The 17222-nt window shown below is 57.6% G+C and overlaps 1 protein-coding gene across 1 annotated transcript in view; it reads right to left on the minus strand.

Annotated features, from left to right (window-relative positions):
* TNXB (tenascin XB) overlaps window positions 1–17222 on the minus strand; it is a 95335-nt gene that overhangs the window by 54080 nt on the left and 24033 nt on the right. Inside the window, exons 16-21 of the mRNA XM_074970743.1 lie at window positions 14965–15258; window positions 13597–13890; window positions 11130–11441; window positions 9738–10031; window positions 8474–8767; window positions 3503–3790 (exon numbers count right to left, since the gene is read on the minus strand). Coding sequence (XP_074826844.1) covers window positions 3503–3790; window positions 8474–8767; window positions 9738–10031; window positions 11130–11441; window positions 13597–13890; window positions 14965–15258 — 1776 coding nt within the window. The remainder of the gene's footprint in view (window positions 1–3502; window positions 3791–8473; window positions 8768–9737; window positions 10032–11129; window positions 11442–13596; window positions 13891–14964; window positions 15259–17222) is intronic.

A 17222-nucleotide genomic window follows, 5' to 3' on the forward strand; every position in this document is an offset into this window, starting at 1 on the left:
TCACCAACCCCCCCTCTGTCCATCCCTCCCTCCATCCCCGTACACAGCTACACCCCATCTATCACCAACCCCCCTCTGTCCATCCATCCCTCCCTCCATCCCCGTACACAGCTACACCCCATCTATCACCAACCCCCCCTCTGTCCATCCCTCCCTCCATCCCCGTACACAGCTACACCCCATCTATCACCAACCCCCCTCTGTCCATCCATCCCTCCCTCCATCCCCGTACACAGCCACACCCATCTATCACCAACCCCCCTCTGTCCATCCATCCCTCCCTCCATCCCCGTACACAGCTACACCCCATCTATCACCAACCCCCCCTCTGTCCATCCCTCCCTCCATCCCCGTACACAGCTACACCCCATCTATCACCAACCCCCCCTCTGTCCATCCATCCCCCCATCCCCGTACACAGCTACACCCCATCTATCACCAACCCCCCCTCTGTCCATCCCTCCCTCCCTCCATCCCCCGTACACAGCTACACCCCATCTATCACCAACCCCCCTCTGTCCATCCATCCCTCCCTCCATCCCCGTACACAGCTACACCCCATCTATCCCCAACCCCCCTCTGTCCATCCCTCCCTCCCTCCATCCCCGTACACAGCTACACCCCATCTATCACCAACCCCCCCTCTGTCCATCCCTCCCTCCATCCCCGTACACAGCTACACCCCATCTATCACCAACCCCCCCTCTGTCCATCCATCCCTCCCTCCATCCCGTACACAGCTACACCCCATCTATCACCAACCCCCCCTCTGTCCATCCCTCCCTCCATCCCCGTACACAGCTACACCCCATCTATCACCAACCCCCCCTCTGTCCATACCTCCCTCCATCCCCGTACACAGCTACACCCCATCTATCACCAACCCCCCCTCTGTCCATCCCTCCCTCCATCCCCGTACACAGCTACACCCCATCTATCACCAACCCCCCCTCTGTCCATCCATCCCCCCATCCCCGTACACAGCTACACCCCATCTATCACCAACCCCCCCTCTGTCCATCCATCCCCTCCTCCATCCCCGTACACAGCTACACCCCATCTATCACCAACCCCCCCTCTGTCCATCCATCCCTCCCTCCATCCCGTACACAGCTACACCCCATCTATCACCAACCCCCCCTCTGTCCATCCATCCCTCCCTCCTCGTACACAGCTACACCCCATCTATCACCAACCCCCCCTCTGTCCATCCATCCCTCCCTCCATCCCCGTACACAGCTACACCCCATCTATCACCAACCCCCCCTCTGTCCATCCATCCCTCCATCCCCGTACACAGCTACACCCCATCTATCACCAACCCCCCCTCTGTCCATCCATCCCTCCCTCCATCCCCGTACACAGCTACACCCCATCTATCACCAACCCCCCCTCTGTCCATCCCTCCCTCCATCCCCGTACACAGCTACACCCCATCTATCACCAACCCCCCCTCTGTCCATCCATCCCTCCCTCCATCCCCGTACACAGCTACACCCCATCTATCACCAACCCCCCCTCTGTCCATCCATCCCTCCCTCCATCCCCGTACACAGCTACACCCCATCTATCACCAACCCCCCCTCTGTCCATCCATCCCTCCCTCCATCCCCGTACACAGCTACACCCCATCTATCACCAACCCCCCTCTGTCCATCCATCCCTCCCTCCATCCCCGTACACAGCTACACCCCATCTATCACCAACCCCCCTCTGTCCATCCATCCCTCCCTCCATCCCCGTACACAGCTACACCCCATCTATCACCAACCCCCCCTCTGTCCATCCATCCCTCCATCCCCGTACACAGCTACACCCCATCTATCACCAACCCCCCTCTGTCCATCCATCCCTCCATCCCCGTACACAGCTACACCCCATCTATCACCAACCCCCCCTCTGTCCATCCATCCCTCCCTCCATCCCCGTACACAGCTACACCCCATCTATCACCAACCCCCCCTCTGTCCATCCATCCCTCCCTCCATCCCCGTACACAGCTACACCCCATCTATCACCAACCCCCCTCTGTCCATCCATCCCTCCATCCCCGTACACAGCTACACCCCATCTATCACCAACCCCCCCTCTGTCCATCCATCCCCCATCCCCGTACACAGCTACACCCCATCTATCACCAACCCCCCTCTGTCCATCCATCCCTCCCTCCATCCCCGTACACAGCTACACCCCATCTATCACCAACCCCCCTCTGTCCATCCATCCCTCCCTCCATCCCCGTACACAGCTACACCCCATCTATCACCAACCCCCCCTCTGTCCATCCATCCCTCCCTCCATCCCCGTACACAGCTACACCCCATCTATCACCAACCCCCCTCTGTCCATCCATCCCTCCATCCCCGTACACAGCTACACCCCATCTATCACCAACCCCCCCTCTGTCCATCCATCCCTCCCTCCATCCCCGTACACAGCTACACCCCATCTATCACCAACCCCCCCTCTGTCCATCCATCCCTCCCTCCATCCCCGTACACAGCCTACACCCCATCTATCACCAACCCCCCTCTGTCCATCCATCCCTCCCTCCATCCCCGTACACAGCTACACCCCATCTATCACCAACCCCCCTCTGTCCATCCATCCCTCCCTCCATCCCCGTACACAGCTACACCCCATCTATCACCAACCCCCCTCTGTCCATCCATCCCTCCCTCCATCCCCGTACACAGCTACACCCCATCTATCACCAACCCCCCCTCTGTCCATCCCTCCCTCCCTCCATCCCCGTACACAGCTACACCCCATCTATCACCAACCCCCCCTCTGTCCATCCATCCCTCCCTCCATCCCCGTACACAGCTACACCCCCATCTATCACCAACCCCCCCTCTGTCCATCCCTCCCTCCCTCCATCCCCGTACACAGCTACACCCCATCTATCACCAACCCCCCCTCTGTCCATCCATGCCTCCCTCCATCCCCGTACACAGCTACACCCCATCTATCACCAACCCCCCCTCTGTCCATCCCTCCCTCCCTCCATCCCCGTACACAGCTACACCCCATCTATCACCAACCCCCCCTCTGTCCATCCAATGTCACCAGGCAGAAGGGTTACACGTACATACAAATACACCTCTATGTGTGCATCTCCCAAAACAGCTGTCCATCCCCATACGCCTCCACCCACCCTTCACCCCTTTCCTCCATCTGTCCTCATACACCTCTGCCCACCTGCCTGTCTGCCCATCCATCCACATCTGCATCCATTCCTCTATCTATCCGACTGGCCCCTCCATCCATCCATCCCAATACACACCCCTCTGTCCATTCATCCATCCCTCCACACAACTCCTCCATCCATCCATCTTCCTCTCTCTAGCTGTTGAATGGGCGGCAATCTGTCTGGGGAGGCTGGAGGATTGGAAGCAACTTCCTGCGAATGTCCCGGCCCTGTGGTCGGTGTTACCACCACGCTGCAAAGCAAAGGGGGCGGGAGGGGACGGGGTCGGCACCCCCGGGGGCAGCCGCTGACCTGTGACGGCGTCGGTGGAGACGGGGCCGAGGCGCTTGCGGCCGGAGATGCCGTAGAGGTTGAACTTGTATCGGCGGGAGGGGGCCAGGTTGGTGACGGTGACCGTGCGAGATCCCCCGTCCACGGGCAGCACCTGGGGGTTGCCCTCCGCATCCTTGTACTGGAGGAGGAAGGAGGCGAAGTCCCCGGCCTGGACAGTCCAGGAGAGCAGGATGGAGTCGTGGGTGAGGCCGGAGGCTGAGAGCTCCCCCAGGCTGGGCTGGGGGGCAGGTTCCTCCTCCCGCGGCGCTGTGGCGGGAACAGAGAGAGGGAGGTGAAGGTCACATCCAGGATTGGGGGCAGCTTTCCGGGTTCATGTGGGGCCGGGTTATTCTGAGCCAGAGGGGATCTGCAGAGAGGATTAGTGGGGGAGGGGGCAGGGAGCCCCAGTGACCAGCCCCAGGACACAGCTGGATCCTGAAGCTGGGAAGGAGAGCTGGGGACAGACAGATGGACGGGGCATGTCTGCACAGAGGATCCCACATCCCGGGTTCCCCAGGGTCATCCCGCCCCACGGAGGGTGTGATGTTATGAGTGCAATATCATATCTTATTGACGGGTGACAGGGCCAGAAAGAGTTATTAACTCACAGACTGACGTGACCCAGGGCTGAACTGTAAAGACTGGTTAGGAAGATCTGGAAATGAAGAGAGGTTTGCAATGCAGCCGGCATTGTTAGAGAGAGAAGGGGAGCTGCGTGCTCAGGTCTTGTGGTGTCAGCAAGCAAGCCTTGTCTATGGCTGTGGCTTTGATCCAAAGATCAAAAAGGAGTATTCGTATTTAGGAAGACACTGGCGGGAACTAGTAATATTGTCTATATGTCTCTGGGAAGGTTGTGATAACCGGTGTCTGAACTGTTTCATGGATAAATTACCCTGGGCTAATTGCCAGGATGTTTGGGAGGAGGAAATTTAAGCCGATTGTTTTCTCAGGCCAAAAGGCTGCAGGAAATGTATAAAGACCCTGGGACCCGATCCTCCTTCATCTCAGATCTGCTTTGGGGTTCAAGAAGGGGAAACCCAGATCCGTAAGGATTGAGATCCCCAGTCGCTGACTGGAGTCACCCTGAACATGGACATTTAGAAATAGGCCACAGGTTATAGTCCAAAGAACTTGGCCACTACAAACTCATCTCTGCTGTGAATCTGGACCTCAAGAACTGAACTCAAGTCTGTCTGGATATTGATCTTTCAACCAACGCTCTTTTCTTTTTTAATACATTTTAGTTTAGCTAATAAGAATTGGCAAGAAACAGGTATTCTGGGTAAGATCAAAGTTATCATTTGACTTGGGTGTGTGGCTGATCCTTTGGGATTGGAAGGACCTTTTCCTTTATACGGTGAGAAGATTTTCAGAATTTATCATCCTATGTTTGATGTGTGTCTGGATGGCGGCTGGAGGCCGGGCACTGTAAGGGCACTGTGTTGTTGGACTCCTGGGTCCCCATGGGAGGTCGGACAGAGGCTGCTTTGGCCTGGCTGGGTAAATCTCGGCAGTGGAATATCCACCAGCGTTTGGGGTTCGCCTGCCCCAGTCTGTTTGCAGTTCACCCTGATTGAGCGACCTCAGCTGGCTCCCACGGGAACCTTCGTTACAGAGGGGTCGTCCCGGCACAAATCATTGTGAGAGCTGAGCTGCGGGGGGAGAGGGGGAAGGAAGAACAAATGAGAGAGAGAGCGAAGGGGGTGAACCAAAGCCACGGACGTCAGTGGAAAGATCCCCATTGACACCCATCCAGCCCCACGGAGGGAGCTCAGCACCCACCGGCAGCCAGCTCCTCCCGCTCCCTGCCAGCGCCTCCCACCCGCTGTGATCAGCTGTTCCGCAGAGGGGGAGGAGCGGGGACGGGGCAGGCTCAGGGGAGGGGGTGGACCTGGCGGGAAGAGGTGGGACGGGGCAGAACACGGGTGGGAAAAGGCGGGGTGGGGGTCTGGGGGAAGGGGTGGAGTGGGGGTGGGGCCTGGGGTGGAGCAGGGGTTGAGCACCCGCCAGGGCAAGGAGTAATCCGGCAACTGGGCACTCATCCACATACAGCCAGGCATCCGTCCATCGATCTGTGCGTCCACACAGACAGCGATTCCTCTCCATTTATCCCCCGCGTCTCACCATCGATGTCATCCATCCCCACGCACCCTTCCACCCCGCCACCGATCCGCAAGCAGACCCATGCACCCATCTACCAGTCCCTCCCCATATACTCCAAAACACAGAGCCATCCACCCGTCTATCAGTCCATCCCCATACACCCCATAACACACAGCCATCCACCTGTCTACCAGTCCGTCCCCATACACCCCAAAACACACAGCCATCCACCCGTCTACCTGTCCCTCCCCATACACCCCATAACACACAGCTATCCACCCATCTACCTGTCCCTCCCCATACACCCCAAAACACAGAGCCATCCACCCATCTACCAGTCCGTCCCCACACACCCCATAACACATAGCCATCCACCCGTCTACCTGTCCCTCCCCATACACCCCATAACACATAGCCATCCACCCATCTACCTGTCCCTCCCCATACACCCCATAACACACAGCCATCCACCCGTCTACCTGTCCCTCCCCATACACCCCATAACACATAGCCATCCACCCATCTACTTGTCCATCCCCATACACCCCATAGCACACAGCCATCCACCCGTCTACCTGTCCATCCCCATACACCCCATAACACACAGCCATCCACCCGTCTACCTGTCCGTCCCCACACACCTCATAACACACAGCCATCCACCCATCTACTTGTCCATCCCCATACACCCCATAGCACACAGCCATCCACCCGTCTACCTGTCCATCCCCATACACCCCAAAACACACAGCCATCCACCCATCTACCTGTCCCTCCCCATACACCCTATAGCACACAGCCATCCACCCGTCTACCTGTCCGTCCCCACACACCTCATAACACACAGCCATCCACCCATCTACCTGTCCCTCCCCATACACCCCATAGCACACAGCCATCCACCCATGCCAAAATTACCCATTGTTAAGGCTACATTTTAGTCATGGACAGGTCACGGGCATTAAACAAAAATACACGGCTGGTGACCTGTCCATGACTTTTACTATGTACCCCTAACTAAAACTTGGGTGTGGGGCTGCAGGTGTTTTTCCGGGGGGGGTGGTCCAGTGCTGGTGCTGGGTGGGAGCGGGCAGCAGCGTGTGGCCCGGGACCCCTGCTGGTGCTGTGGGGGAGGGTTGGTGGGGCTCGCAGGCTCCCGGCTCCGGGTGTCCCTGCAGCTCCTAGGCGGCGGAGGGTCCAGGGGGCTCCACGCGCTGCTCCCGCCACAAGCGCCGGCTGCGCAGCTCCCATTGGCCGGGAACCGCAACCAGTGGGAGGTGCAGGGGAGGGGCCTGTGAGCGCGGGCAGTGCGTGGAGCCCCCAGACCCCTCCGCTGCCTAGGAGCTGCAGAGCCATGCCAGTGGGAGCCGGGGAGCCCCCCATCCCAAGGTAAGTGCCCCCCGCATCCCCCTGCCCCAGCCCCCTCCCACATATCCAGAGTGCTGCTGCTGGCCGCTGCAGAAGTCACAGAGGTCACGGAAACTCATGGAATCCATGATGTCCGTGACCTCCATGACAGACTCTCAGCCTCACGCATTGTCCATCCATCCCCATACACAGCTATCCCTCCCTTCGTCTCAACACCCTTCCACCTATCCATCTACCAATCCATCCATCCATCCATCCATCCACCCACCCATCCATACATCCATCTACCAATCCATCCATCCATCCATCCATCCATCCCCATATACAGCTATCCCTCCCTTCGTCCCAACACCCATCCACCCATCCATCTACCAATCCATCCATCCATCCATCCATCCACACACCCATCCATCTACCAATCCATCCATCTACCAATCCATCCATCCATCCATCCATCCCCATACACAGCTATCCCTCCCTTCATCCCAACACCCATCCACCCATCCATCTACCAATCCATCCCCATACACAGCTATCCCTCCCTTCGTCCCAACACCCATCCACCCATCCACCCATCCATCTACCAATCCATCCCCATACACAGCTATCCCTCCCTTTGTCTCAACACACATCCACCCACCCACCCATCCATCTACCAATCCATCCCCATACACAACTATCCCTCAATCTTTCTCAACACACATCCATCCATCCACCCATCCATCTACCAATCCATCCCCATACACAACTATCCCTCGATCTTTCTCAACACACATCCACCCATCCATCCATCCATCTACCAATCCATCCCCATACACAGCTATCCCTCGATCTTTCTCAACACACATCCACCCATCCATCCATCCATCTACCAATCCATCCCCATACACAGCTATCCCTCCCTTTGTCTCAACACACATCCACCCACCCACCCATCCATCTACCAATCCATCCCCATACACAACTATCCCTCGATCTTTCTCAACACACATCCACCCATCCATCCATCCATCTACCAATCCATCCCCATACACAGCTATCCCTCCCTTTGTCTCAACACACATCCACCCACCCACCCATCCATCTACCAATCCATCCCCATACACAACTATCCCTCGATCTTTCTCAACACACATCCATCCATCCACCCATCCATCTACCAATCCATCCCCATACACAACTATCCCTCGATCTTTCTCAACACACATCCACCCATCCATCCATCCATCTACCAATCCACCCATCCAAACACACCCTCTATCCATCCACCCACCCACCAACACCCCTCTGTCCAGCCATGTGAACACATAACCTTCTCTCTCTCTCCATCTGTTGAATGACCATAGACAGGTCATGGAAGCTGGAGACTGGGAAGCGTCATCCCAGGAAGGTCCTAGCCTAGTGGCCAGCAGCCCTGCCACACTGCAAAACAAAGGGGTCGGGTGGGGAAGGGGCCAGTGCCCGGGAGCAGCTGCTGACCTGTGACGGTGTCGGTGGAGACAGGGCCGAGGCGCTTGCGGCTGGAGATGCCGTAGAGATTGAACTTGTATCGGCGGGAGGGGGCCAGGTTGGAGACGGTGACCATGCGGGATCCCCCATCCACGGGCAGCGCCTGGGGTTTGCCCTCCGCGTCCTTGTACTGGAGGAGGAAGGAGTCGAAGGTCCCAGACTGGATGGTCCAGGAGAGCAGGGCGGAGTCGTGGGTGACGTTGGAGGCCGAGAGCTCCCCCAGGCTGGGCTTGGGGGCGGGTTCCTCCTCCCGCGGCGCCGTGGCTGGAACAGAGAGAGGGGGGTGAAGGGCATGGCCAGCAGGAGCACTTGCCGGGTCCTTGGGGGAGCGGGTTATTGCCAGCCAGAGGGGATCAGCAGAGAGAATTAGCAGGGGAGGGGGCAGGGAGCCCCAGGGACTGGCCCCAGGACACAGCTGGATCCTGCTGCTGGGAAGGAGACCTGGGGACAGACAGACGCACGGGGCAAGTCTCCAAAGAGAGTCCTGCATTCCAAGGTTCCCGGCGGCCACCCCGCCTCCGTGGAGGGGTCGGCCCAGAGCGACCGGCACAAGACTCGGTGAGAGCTGAGCTGAGACGGGAGGAGAGAGAGGAAAGGAAGAACAAATGACAGCAAGAGAGAAGGGGGTGAACAAAAGCCACCGTTAATGGAAAGATCCTCACTGACACCCATCCAGGCCAACAAAAACCTATACAGCCATCGATCACCATATCATACGTCCATCCAGCCACGCATGTATTATCATACTCACCCAGTCCCATTACCCACAATGCCACCTGGCCACACATCTACCCATGAATCCCCCAAAATACCCATCCATCCCCACACACATCCACCCACCCTACCGTCTGTATGTCCACCCTTCCATCTACCCCCACACACATCCACCCACCCTACCGTCTATCTGTCCACCCCCATATATATCCATTCCTCTATCCATTCATTACCATCGTCTCCATCCATCCAACCATCCATCCATCCATCCCCATACAAATCAATCCATTCAATTAACCTGCCCAAGACACATGGATCCAGCTGTCTGTCTATCCATCTATCCATCCATCCCCATCCACACTCCTCTCTCTACCCATTGAGTGGCCGGCAATCTCCTTATGGAGGCTGGAGGATTGGAAGTGTCTTCCTGGGAAGGTCCTGGCCCAGTGGTCGGCGTTTCTGACATTGCAAAGCAAAGGGGGGTGGGAAAGGGGCTGGTGCCCCGGGTCCAGCTGCTGACCTGTGACGGCGTCGGTGGAGACGGGGCCGAGGCGCTTGCGGCCGGAGATGCCGTAGAGGTTGAACTTGTATCGGCGGGAGGGGGCCAGGTTGGCGACGGTGACCGTGCGGGATCCCCCGTCCACGGGCAGCGCCTGGGGGTTGCCCTCCGCGTCCTTGTACTGGAGGAGGAAGGAGTCGAAGTCCCCGGCCTGGACGGTCCAGGAGAGCAGGGCGGAGTCGTGGGTGACGTCGGAGGCCGAGAGCTCCCCCAGGCTGGGCTGGGGGGCGGGTTCCTCCTCCCGCGGCGCCGCGGCTGGAACAGAGAGAGGGGGGTGAAGGGCATGGCTAGCAGGAGCAGCTCGCTGGGTCCTTGGGGGCCAGGTTATTCCTAGGCCAGAGGGGATCAGCAGAGAGGATTAGCGTGGAGAGGGTGCAGGGAGCGCCACAGACTAGCCCCAGGACACAGACAGATGGACGGGGCATGTCTGCAAAGAGGATCCCACATTCCTGGGTTCTCCGCAGCCACCCCGCCTCCGTGGAGGGGTCGGCCCAGAGTGACCGGCACAAACCACGGGCAGAGCTGAGCTGAGACAGGAGGAGAGAGGGGGAAGGAAGAACAAATGAGAGAGAGGGAAGGGGGTGAACCAAAACCACCACCATCAATGGAAAGATCCCCATTGACACCCATCCAGCCCCAGACACTTCTCCATCCATCCCTCCATCGCGATACACATCCCTCCCTCCATCCATCACTGTACCATCCACCCATCCATCCATGCATCTATCACCTTACCCACCCGGCCTTTCTTGTTGACAATGCGACCTAGCCACAGAGTTACACATACACATCTATAAATCAATCTCCCAAAACACCCATCTATTCCCACACACACCCACCCACCCTACCATCTGTACGTCCATCCATCGATCCCCATAAACATCCATCCACCAGTCTATCCTTCTGTCCATCCCCATACACATCCACTCAGGCATGCATCCATCCACCAGTCGCCATGCACGCCTGCCTCCCAGTCCGACTGTCCATCCATCAGCTACACATCTGCCTACCCCCCCATCCATTTGACCATCCCCATATATATCCATTCTTCTTTCTATGGACCCATTACCATCCCCTCCATCCATCCATCTCTATCCACCCGCAAAGACATCCTGTTAATTCATCCATCCATCCCTATACACATCTATCCATTCACTCAACCTGCCCCATGCACATCCATACAGCGGTCTGTCTATCCATCCATCCCCATCCGCACTCTTCACTCTACCCATTGAGTGGCTGGCAACCTGCTTGTGGAGGCTGGAGGCTTGGAAGCGTCTTCCTGGGAAGGTCCTGGCCCAGTGGACGGCGTCCCTGACACTGTAAAGCAAAGGGTTCAGGAGGGGATGGTACCCGGGTCCAGCTGCTGACCTGTGACGGCGTCGGTGGAGACGGGGCCGAGGCGCTTGCGGCCGGAGATGCCGTAGAGGTTGAACTTGTATCGGCGGGAGGGGGCCAGGTCGGCGACAGTGACCGTGCGGGATCCCCCGTCCACGGGCAGCGCCTGGGGTTTGCCCTCCGCGTCCTTGTACTGGAGGAGGAAGGAGTCAAAGTCCCCAGCCTGGACGGTCCAGGAGAGCAGGGCGGAGTCGTGGGTGACGCCGGAGGCTGAGAGCTCCCCCAGGCTGGGCTGGGGGGCGGGTTCCTCCTTCCGCGGCACCGCGGCTGGAACAGAGAAAGGGGGGTGAAGGGCAGGGCCAGCAGGAGCAGCTCGCTGGGTCCTGGAGGGCGGGGTTATTCCTAGGCCAGATGGGATCTGCAGAGAGGATTAGCGGAGGAAGGGTGCAGGGAGCCCAAGGGACCGGCCCCAGGACTGGCCCCAGGACACAGCCGGATCCTGCTGCTGGGAAGGAGAAAGAGAAGGGGGTGATCCAAAGCCACCATCAATGGAAAGATCCCCATTGACACCCATCCAACCCCAGATGCTCCTCCATCCATTTCCCCATCACCATACGCACCCGTCCCTCCATCACCATACGCACCCGTCCCTCCATCACCATACGCACCCATCCCTCCATCCATCCATCCATTCATCACTACACCATACGTCCATCCATCCATACATTTATCACCTTACCCACCCAGTCTTTCTTGCTGACAATGTGACCTAGCCACAGAGTTACACAGACACATCTGTAACCACCTTCCTGTATACAGTGCTATAAATCCCTCCTGGCCAGAGGCAACATCCTGTTACCTGTAAAGGGTTGAGAAGCTCAGCTAACCTGGCTGGCACCTGACCCAAAGGACCAATAAGGGGACAAGATACTTTCAAATCTTGGGGTGGGAGGGGGGGAGGCTTTTGTTTGTGCTCTTTGTTTACAGGGTTGTTCTCTCGTGGGACTGAGAGAGGCCAGACAGAAATCCATCTTCTCCGACCCATCCTAACCCAAGTCTCCAATATTGCAACCAGCAGAGGTAAGCCAGGCAAGGCGGGTTAGTTCATCTTTTGTTTTATGTGAATTTTCCCTGGGTTAAGAGGGAGGTTTATTTTTGTTTTCTGTAACTTTAAGGTTTTGCCCAGAGGGGGATCCTCTGTGTTTTGAATCTGAATACCCTGTGAAGTATTTTCCATCCTGATTTTACAGGGATGATTTTTACCTTTCTTTTTTTTTAATAAAATCCTTCTTTTAAGAACCTGACTGATTTGTCCATTGTTCCAAGATCCAGGGGTTTGGGTCTTTGATGATTTTGATGACCAATTGGTTAGGATATTATTCTCAAGCCTTCCCCAGGAAAGGGGTGTAGGGCTTGGGGGGATATTTTGGGGGAAGACATCTCCAAGTGGGCTCTTTCCCTGTTCTTTGTTTAACATGCTTGGTGGTGGCAGCATAGGGTTCAAGGACAAGGCAAAGTTTGTACCTTGGGGAAGTTTTTAACCTAAGCTGGTAAGAATAAGCTTAGGGGGTCTTTCATGCAGGTCCCCACATCTGTACCCTAGAGTTCAGTATGGGGAAGGAACCTTGACACACATACACATCTACAAATGAATCCCCTAAAATACCCATCCATCGCCACACACATCCACCCACCCTACCATCCGTACGTCCATCCATCCTTCCACAAACACATCCACCCACCCTTCCATCCCTCCATCCCTCTCTATATATCCACATTTCTCTTTCTATCCATCCATTACCATCCCCTCCATCCATCGATCCCTCTATCCATCGATCCAACCAAATCGAAACACTTCATCCATTCCTCCACACACACCCCCATCCATCCCCATACACACTCATCCATTCGTCTATCACCATACCAGCTGTCTGTCCAGCCACCTATGCATCCATCACCATATGCAACACGGTCCTTATGGCTGCCAGTATCACCTGCCAAAAGGGTTACATGTACATACACGTACACCTCAATGCGTGCATCTCCAAAAACAGACATCCATCTCCATACACATCCGCCCACCTGCCTGTCCGTCCCTCCATCCCCATAAACATCCGCCCACCTGCCCATCCACCCATCCATCCCCATACACATCCACTCCTCTATCTATCCGACCATCCCCTCCATCCATCCATCCACCCCTGCAGACAGCCATTCATCTACCTTTGTATTCATCCATCTGTCCCCATACGCATCTGTCCATTCACTCAACCTGCCCCATAGACATCCACCCATCCACCCACCCATCCCCATCCACACTTTTCTCTCTACCCACTCAATGCCCGCAGTCTGCTTCTGGAGGTTGGAGGCTTGGAAGAATCTTCCTGTGAATGTCCCAGCCCAGTGTTTGGCGTCCATGTCACACTGCAAAGCAAAGGGGGCGGGAGGGAAGGGGCCAGCGCCCCCGGGAGCAGCTGCTCACCTGTGACGGTGTCGGTGGAGACGGGTCCGAGGCGCTTGCGGCCGGAGATGCCGTAGAGGTTGAACTTGTATCGGCGGGAGGGGGCCAGGTCGGCGACGGTGACCGTGCGGGATCCCCCGTCCACGGGCAGCGCCTGGGGTTTACCCTCCGCGTCCTTGTACTGGAGAAGGAAGGAGTCAAAGTCCCCGGCCTGGACGGTCCAGGAGAGCAGGGCGGAGTCGTGGGTGACGTCGGAGGCCGAGAGCTCCCCCAGGCTGGGCCGGGGGGCGGGTTCCTCCTCCCGCGGCGCCGCGGCTGGAACAGAGAGAGGGGGGTGAAGGGCGCAGCCAGGGTGGGAGGCAGCTCACCCGGTCCTTGTGGGCCTTCATTATTCCTAGGCCAGAGGGGATCTGCAGAGAGGATTAGCAGGGGGAGGGTGCAGGGAACCCACAGACCGGCCCCAGGACACAGCCGGATCCTCCTGCTGGGAAGGAGAGCTGGGGACAGATAGACGGACGGGGCATGTCTGCAAAGAGCATCCCACGTTCCCCGGTTCCCCACAGCCATCCCGCCTCCATCACAGGGTTGGACCAGAGTGACCGGCACATACCATGGTGAGAGCTGAGCTGAGACAAGAGGAGAGAGGGGGAAGGAAGAACAAACAACAGAGAAAGAGAAGGGGGTGAACCAAAGTCACCAACGTCAATGGAAAGATCCCCATTGACATCCATCCATCCCCGGACACTCCTCCATCCATCCCTCCATCACCATACACACCCATCCAATCATCACCATACACATCCATCCATCACTACACCGTAGGTCTATCCATCCATGCATCATTCACCTTACCCACCTAGCCTTTCTTGCTGACAATACGACCTAGCCACAGAGTTACACAGACACATCTACCACTGAATCCCCTAAAACACCCATCAATGCCCACACACATTGACCCACCCTACCGTCTGTACGTCCATCCATCCATCCATCCATCCACAAACATATCCACTCACACTTCTGTCCATCCACCCGTGTATACATCTGCCCCCCTTTCTATCTGTAAGTCTGTCCATCCATCCATCCGCATGCACTTCCATCCACCCTCCAGACAGCCATCCCCATTCATATCCGCACACCCACCCATCCGTCTATCCATCCACCCCTGCAGACAGCCATTCATCTACCTTTGTATTCATTCATCCATCCCCATACGCATCTGTCCATTCACTCAACCCGCCCCATAGACGTCCATCCATCCATCCCCATCCACACTCCTCTCTCTACACATTGAATGGCCGGCACTCTATTTCTGGATGCTGGAGACCTGGAAGCATCTTCTTGTGAATGTCTTGGCCCCGTGGTTGGCGTCAGTGTCACCCTGCTCACCTGTGACGGCGTCGGTGGAAACGGGGCCGAGGCGCTTGCGGCCGGAGATGCCGTAGAGGTTGAACTTGTATCGGCGGGAGGGGGCCAGGTTCGTTACGGTGACTGTGCGGGATCCCCCATCCACGGGCAGCGCCTGGGGTTTGCCCTCCGCGTCCTTGTACTGGAGGAGGAAGGAGTCGAAGGTCCCCTCCTCCACGGTCCAGGAGAGCAGGGCGGAGTCGTGGGTGACGTCGGAGGCCGAGAGCTCCCCCAGGCTGGGCTGGGGGGCGGGTTCCTCCTCCTGCGGCGCCGTGGCTGGAACAGAGAGAGGGGGGTGAAGGGGAAAGCCAGGGTGGGGGATGGCTCACTGGGACCTTGGGGGGCTGGGTTATTTCTAGCCAGAGGGAATCTGCAGGGAGGATTAGTGGGGGGAGGGTGCAGGGAGCCCCAAGGACTTGTCCCAGGACACAGCCGGATCCTGCTGCTGGGAAGGAGAGCTGGGGACAGACAGAGGAACGGGGCATGTCTGCAAAGAGGATCCCACATTCCCAGGTTCCCCGCGGCCACCCCACCTCCGTGGGAGGGTTCAACAGAGAGCGACCGGCACAAACCTCGGTGAGAGCTGAGTTGAGACAGAGGGAAGGAAACAGAAACGAGACAGAAAGAAAAGGAGGTGAACCAAAACCACCAGTGTCAACGGATGACACCCATGCAGCCCCAGACACTCCTCCATCCATTCCTCCATCCCCATACACATCCATCCACCCATCCATCAGTCCATCACTATACCATACGTTCATCCATCCATGCATCTATCACCTTACCGACCCTGTCCTTGTAGCTGATAATGCAACCTAGCCACAGAATTACAAAAATACAGGTACCCATGAATCCCCCAAAACACCCATCCAACCACTCTACCGTCTGTACGTCCATTCATCCATCACCAAACACAACCACCCAGCCTTCTGTCCATCTGTGACGATGTGACGCAGCAGGGAGGGGGGAGTGTTGACCTGGGAATGTGCCCTGGGGACGGGAGACCTGAGAGCCTGTCACCTGAGCCGGGAGGGGGAGGGGGAGGTGACACCTCTGCCCGGGAATGTGAACAGAGGCCGCAGGAGGGAACCTGCTCGGTGGGTTTAGTTTCAGTTTGGGGCTGGGTGGAGGAACACAGGGAACCCCAGGGCTGGGGTCTAAGCTCCCTGCTCCCCCAGAAGGACTTCACTGAGGGGTCCTGGGTGTCCCCACAAGCTCTGTTTTGGACTGTGTTCCTGTTGTCCAATAAACCTTCGGTTTTACTGGCTGGCTGAGAGTCTCAGTGAATCCCAGGAAGAGGGGTGCAGGGCCTGGACTCCCCCACACTCCGTGACAACTGGTGGCAGGAGTGGGATCTACTGCACCCCGTGAACGGCGCTTCCTGCAGTAAGTGACTGGGGAACAGTAAAACAAAGGGGGATTGACGGGGACCAGGCGTGCTGAAGATTCAGAGAGAGACGGTTTCAGGGGGCGGTTACCCCCTGGGAGTGTGTCACCAGAGAGAAGGACTTTTGCAGTAACAGGGTCCCCCGGGGGATTGCAGCGAGCGGTCCCAGGGGCGGAGGAGTCTGCAGCTCGACCCTGGCAAAGAGGTGGTGACCTCAAGAAGGACTGGCACACTAGGGGCTTTTCCTGGAAACCGTGGACAGCTGCCCGGCCTGCGAGTGGCCAGCCGGGAGATGTACGCTAAACGCCTTAAGAGCGACCTGGTGGAGCTGTGCAGGCAGAGGGGGCTGCGCGTCGGGAGGTCCACCAAGGAACAGCTGATTGCCCAGCTGGAGGAGAGGGATCGCTTGGATGACCCGATCCCTGTCCCTGAGGGAAGCCGCCTGGCGGACGCAGCGTGGGCCCTGGGGCCTGACCAGGCTGGGAGGGGTCAGACTGCTGCCCAGGACACCCCGAGACCCTTCCTACCTATGCCTGGGGGAGGGGTTGTGGGAAGCCCAGCGAATACCGAGGGCCCCCTGACCCCAGCAGCCAGCAGGGGATCCTCCCAGCGGAGCTCCCCATCCCTGGAGCGGATGCGGCTGGAATGGGAGAGGGAGAGGAAAATGAGGGAGCTGGAGGATCATGAAAAACAACGTCAACATGAGGAGAAACAACGTCAACATGAGCAGGAGGAGAAGGAGAGGGAGCGTCAGGAGAAGGAGAGGGAACGTCAAGATGAGCAGCAGGAGAAGGAGAAACAAAGACAGCATGAACTGGAGCTGGCCAGGCTGAGGAGCAGTGGGGCCCCGGCT

The sequence above is a fragment of the Natator depressus genome, chromosome 14 (genome assembly GCF_965152275.1).
Source record: "Natator depressus isolate rNatDep1 chromosome 14, rNatDep2.hap1, whole genome shotgun sequence".
Taxonomy (NCBI): Eukaryota; Metazoa; Chordata; order Testudines; family Cheloniidae; genus Natator; species Natator depressus.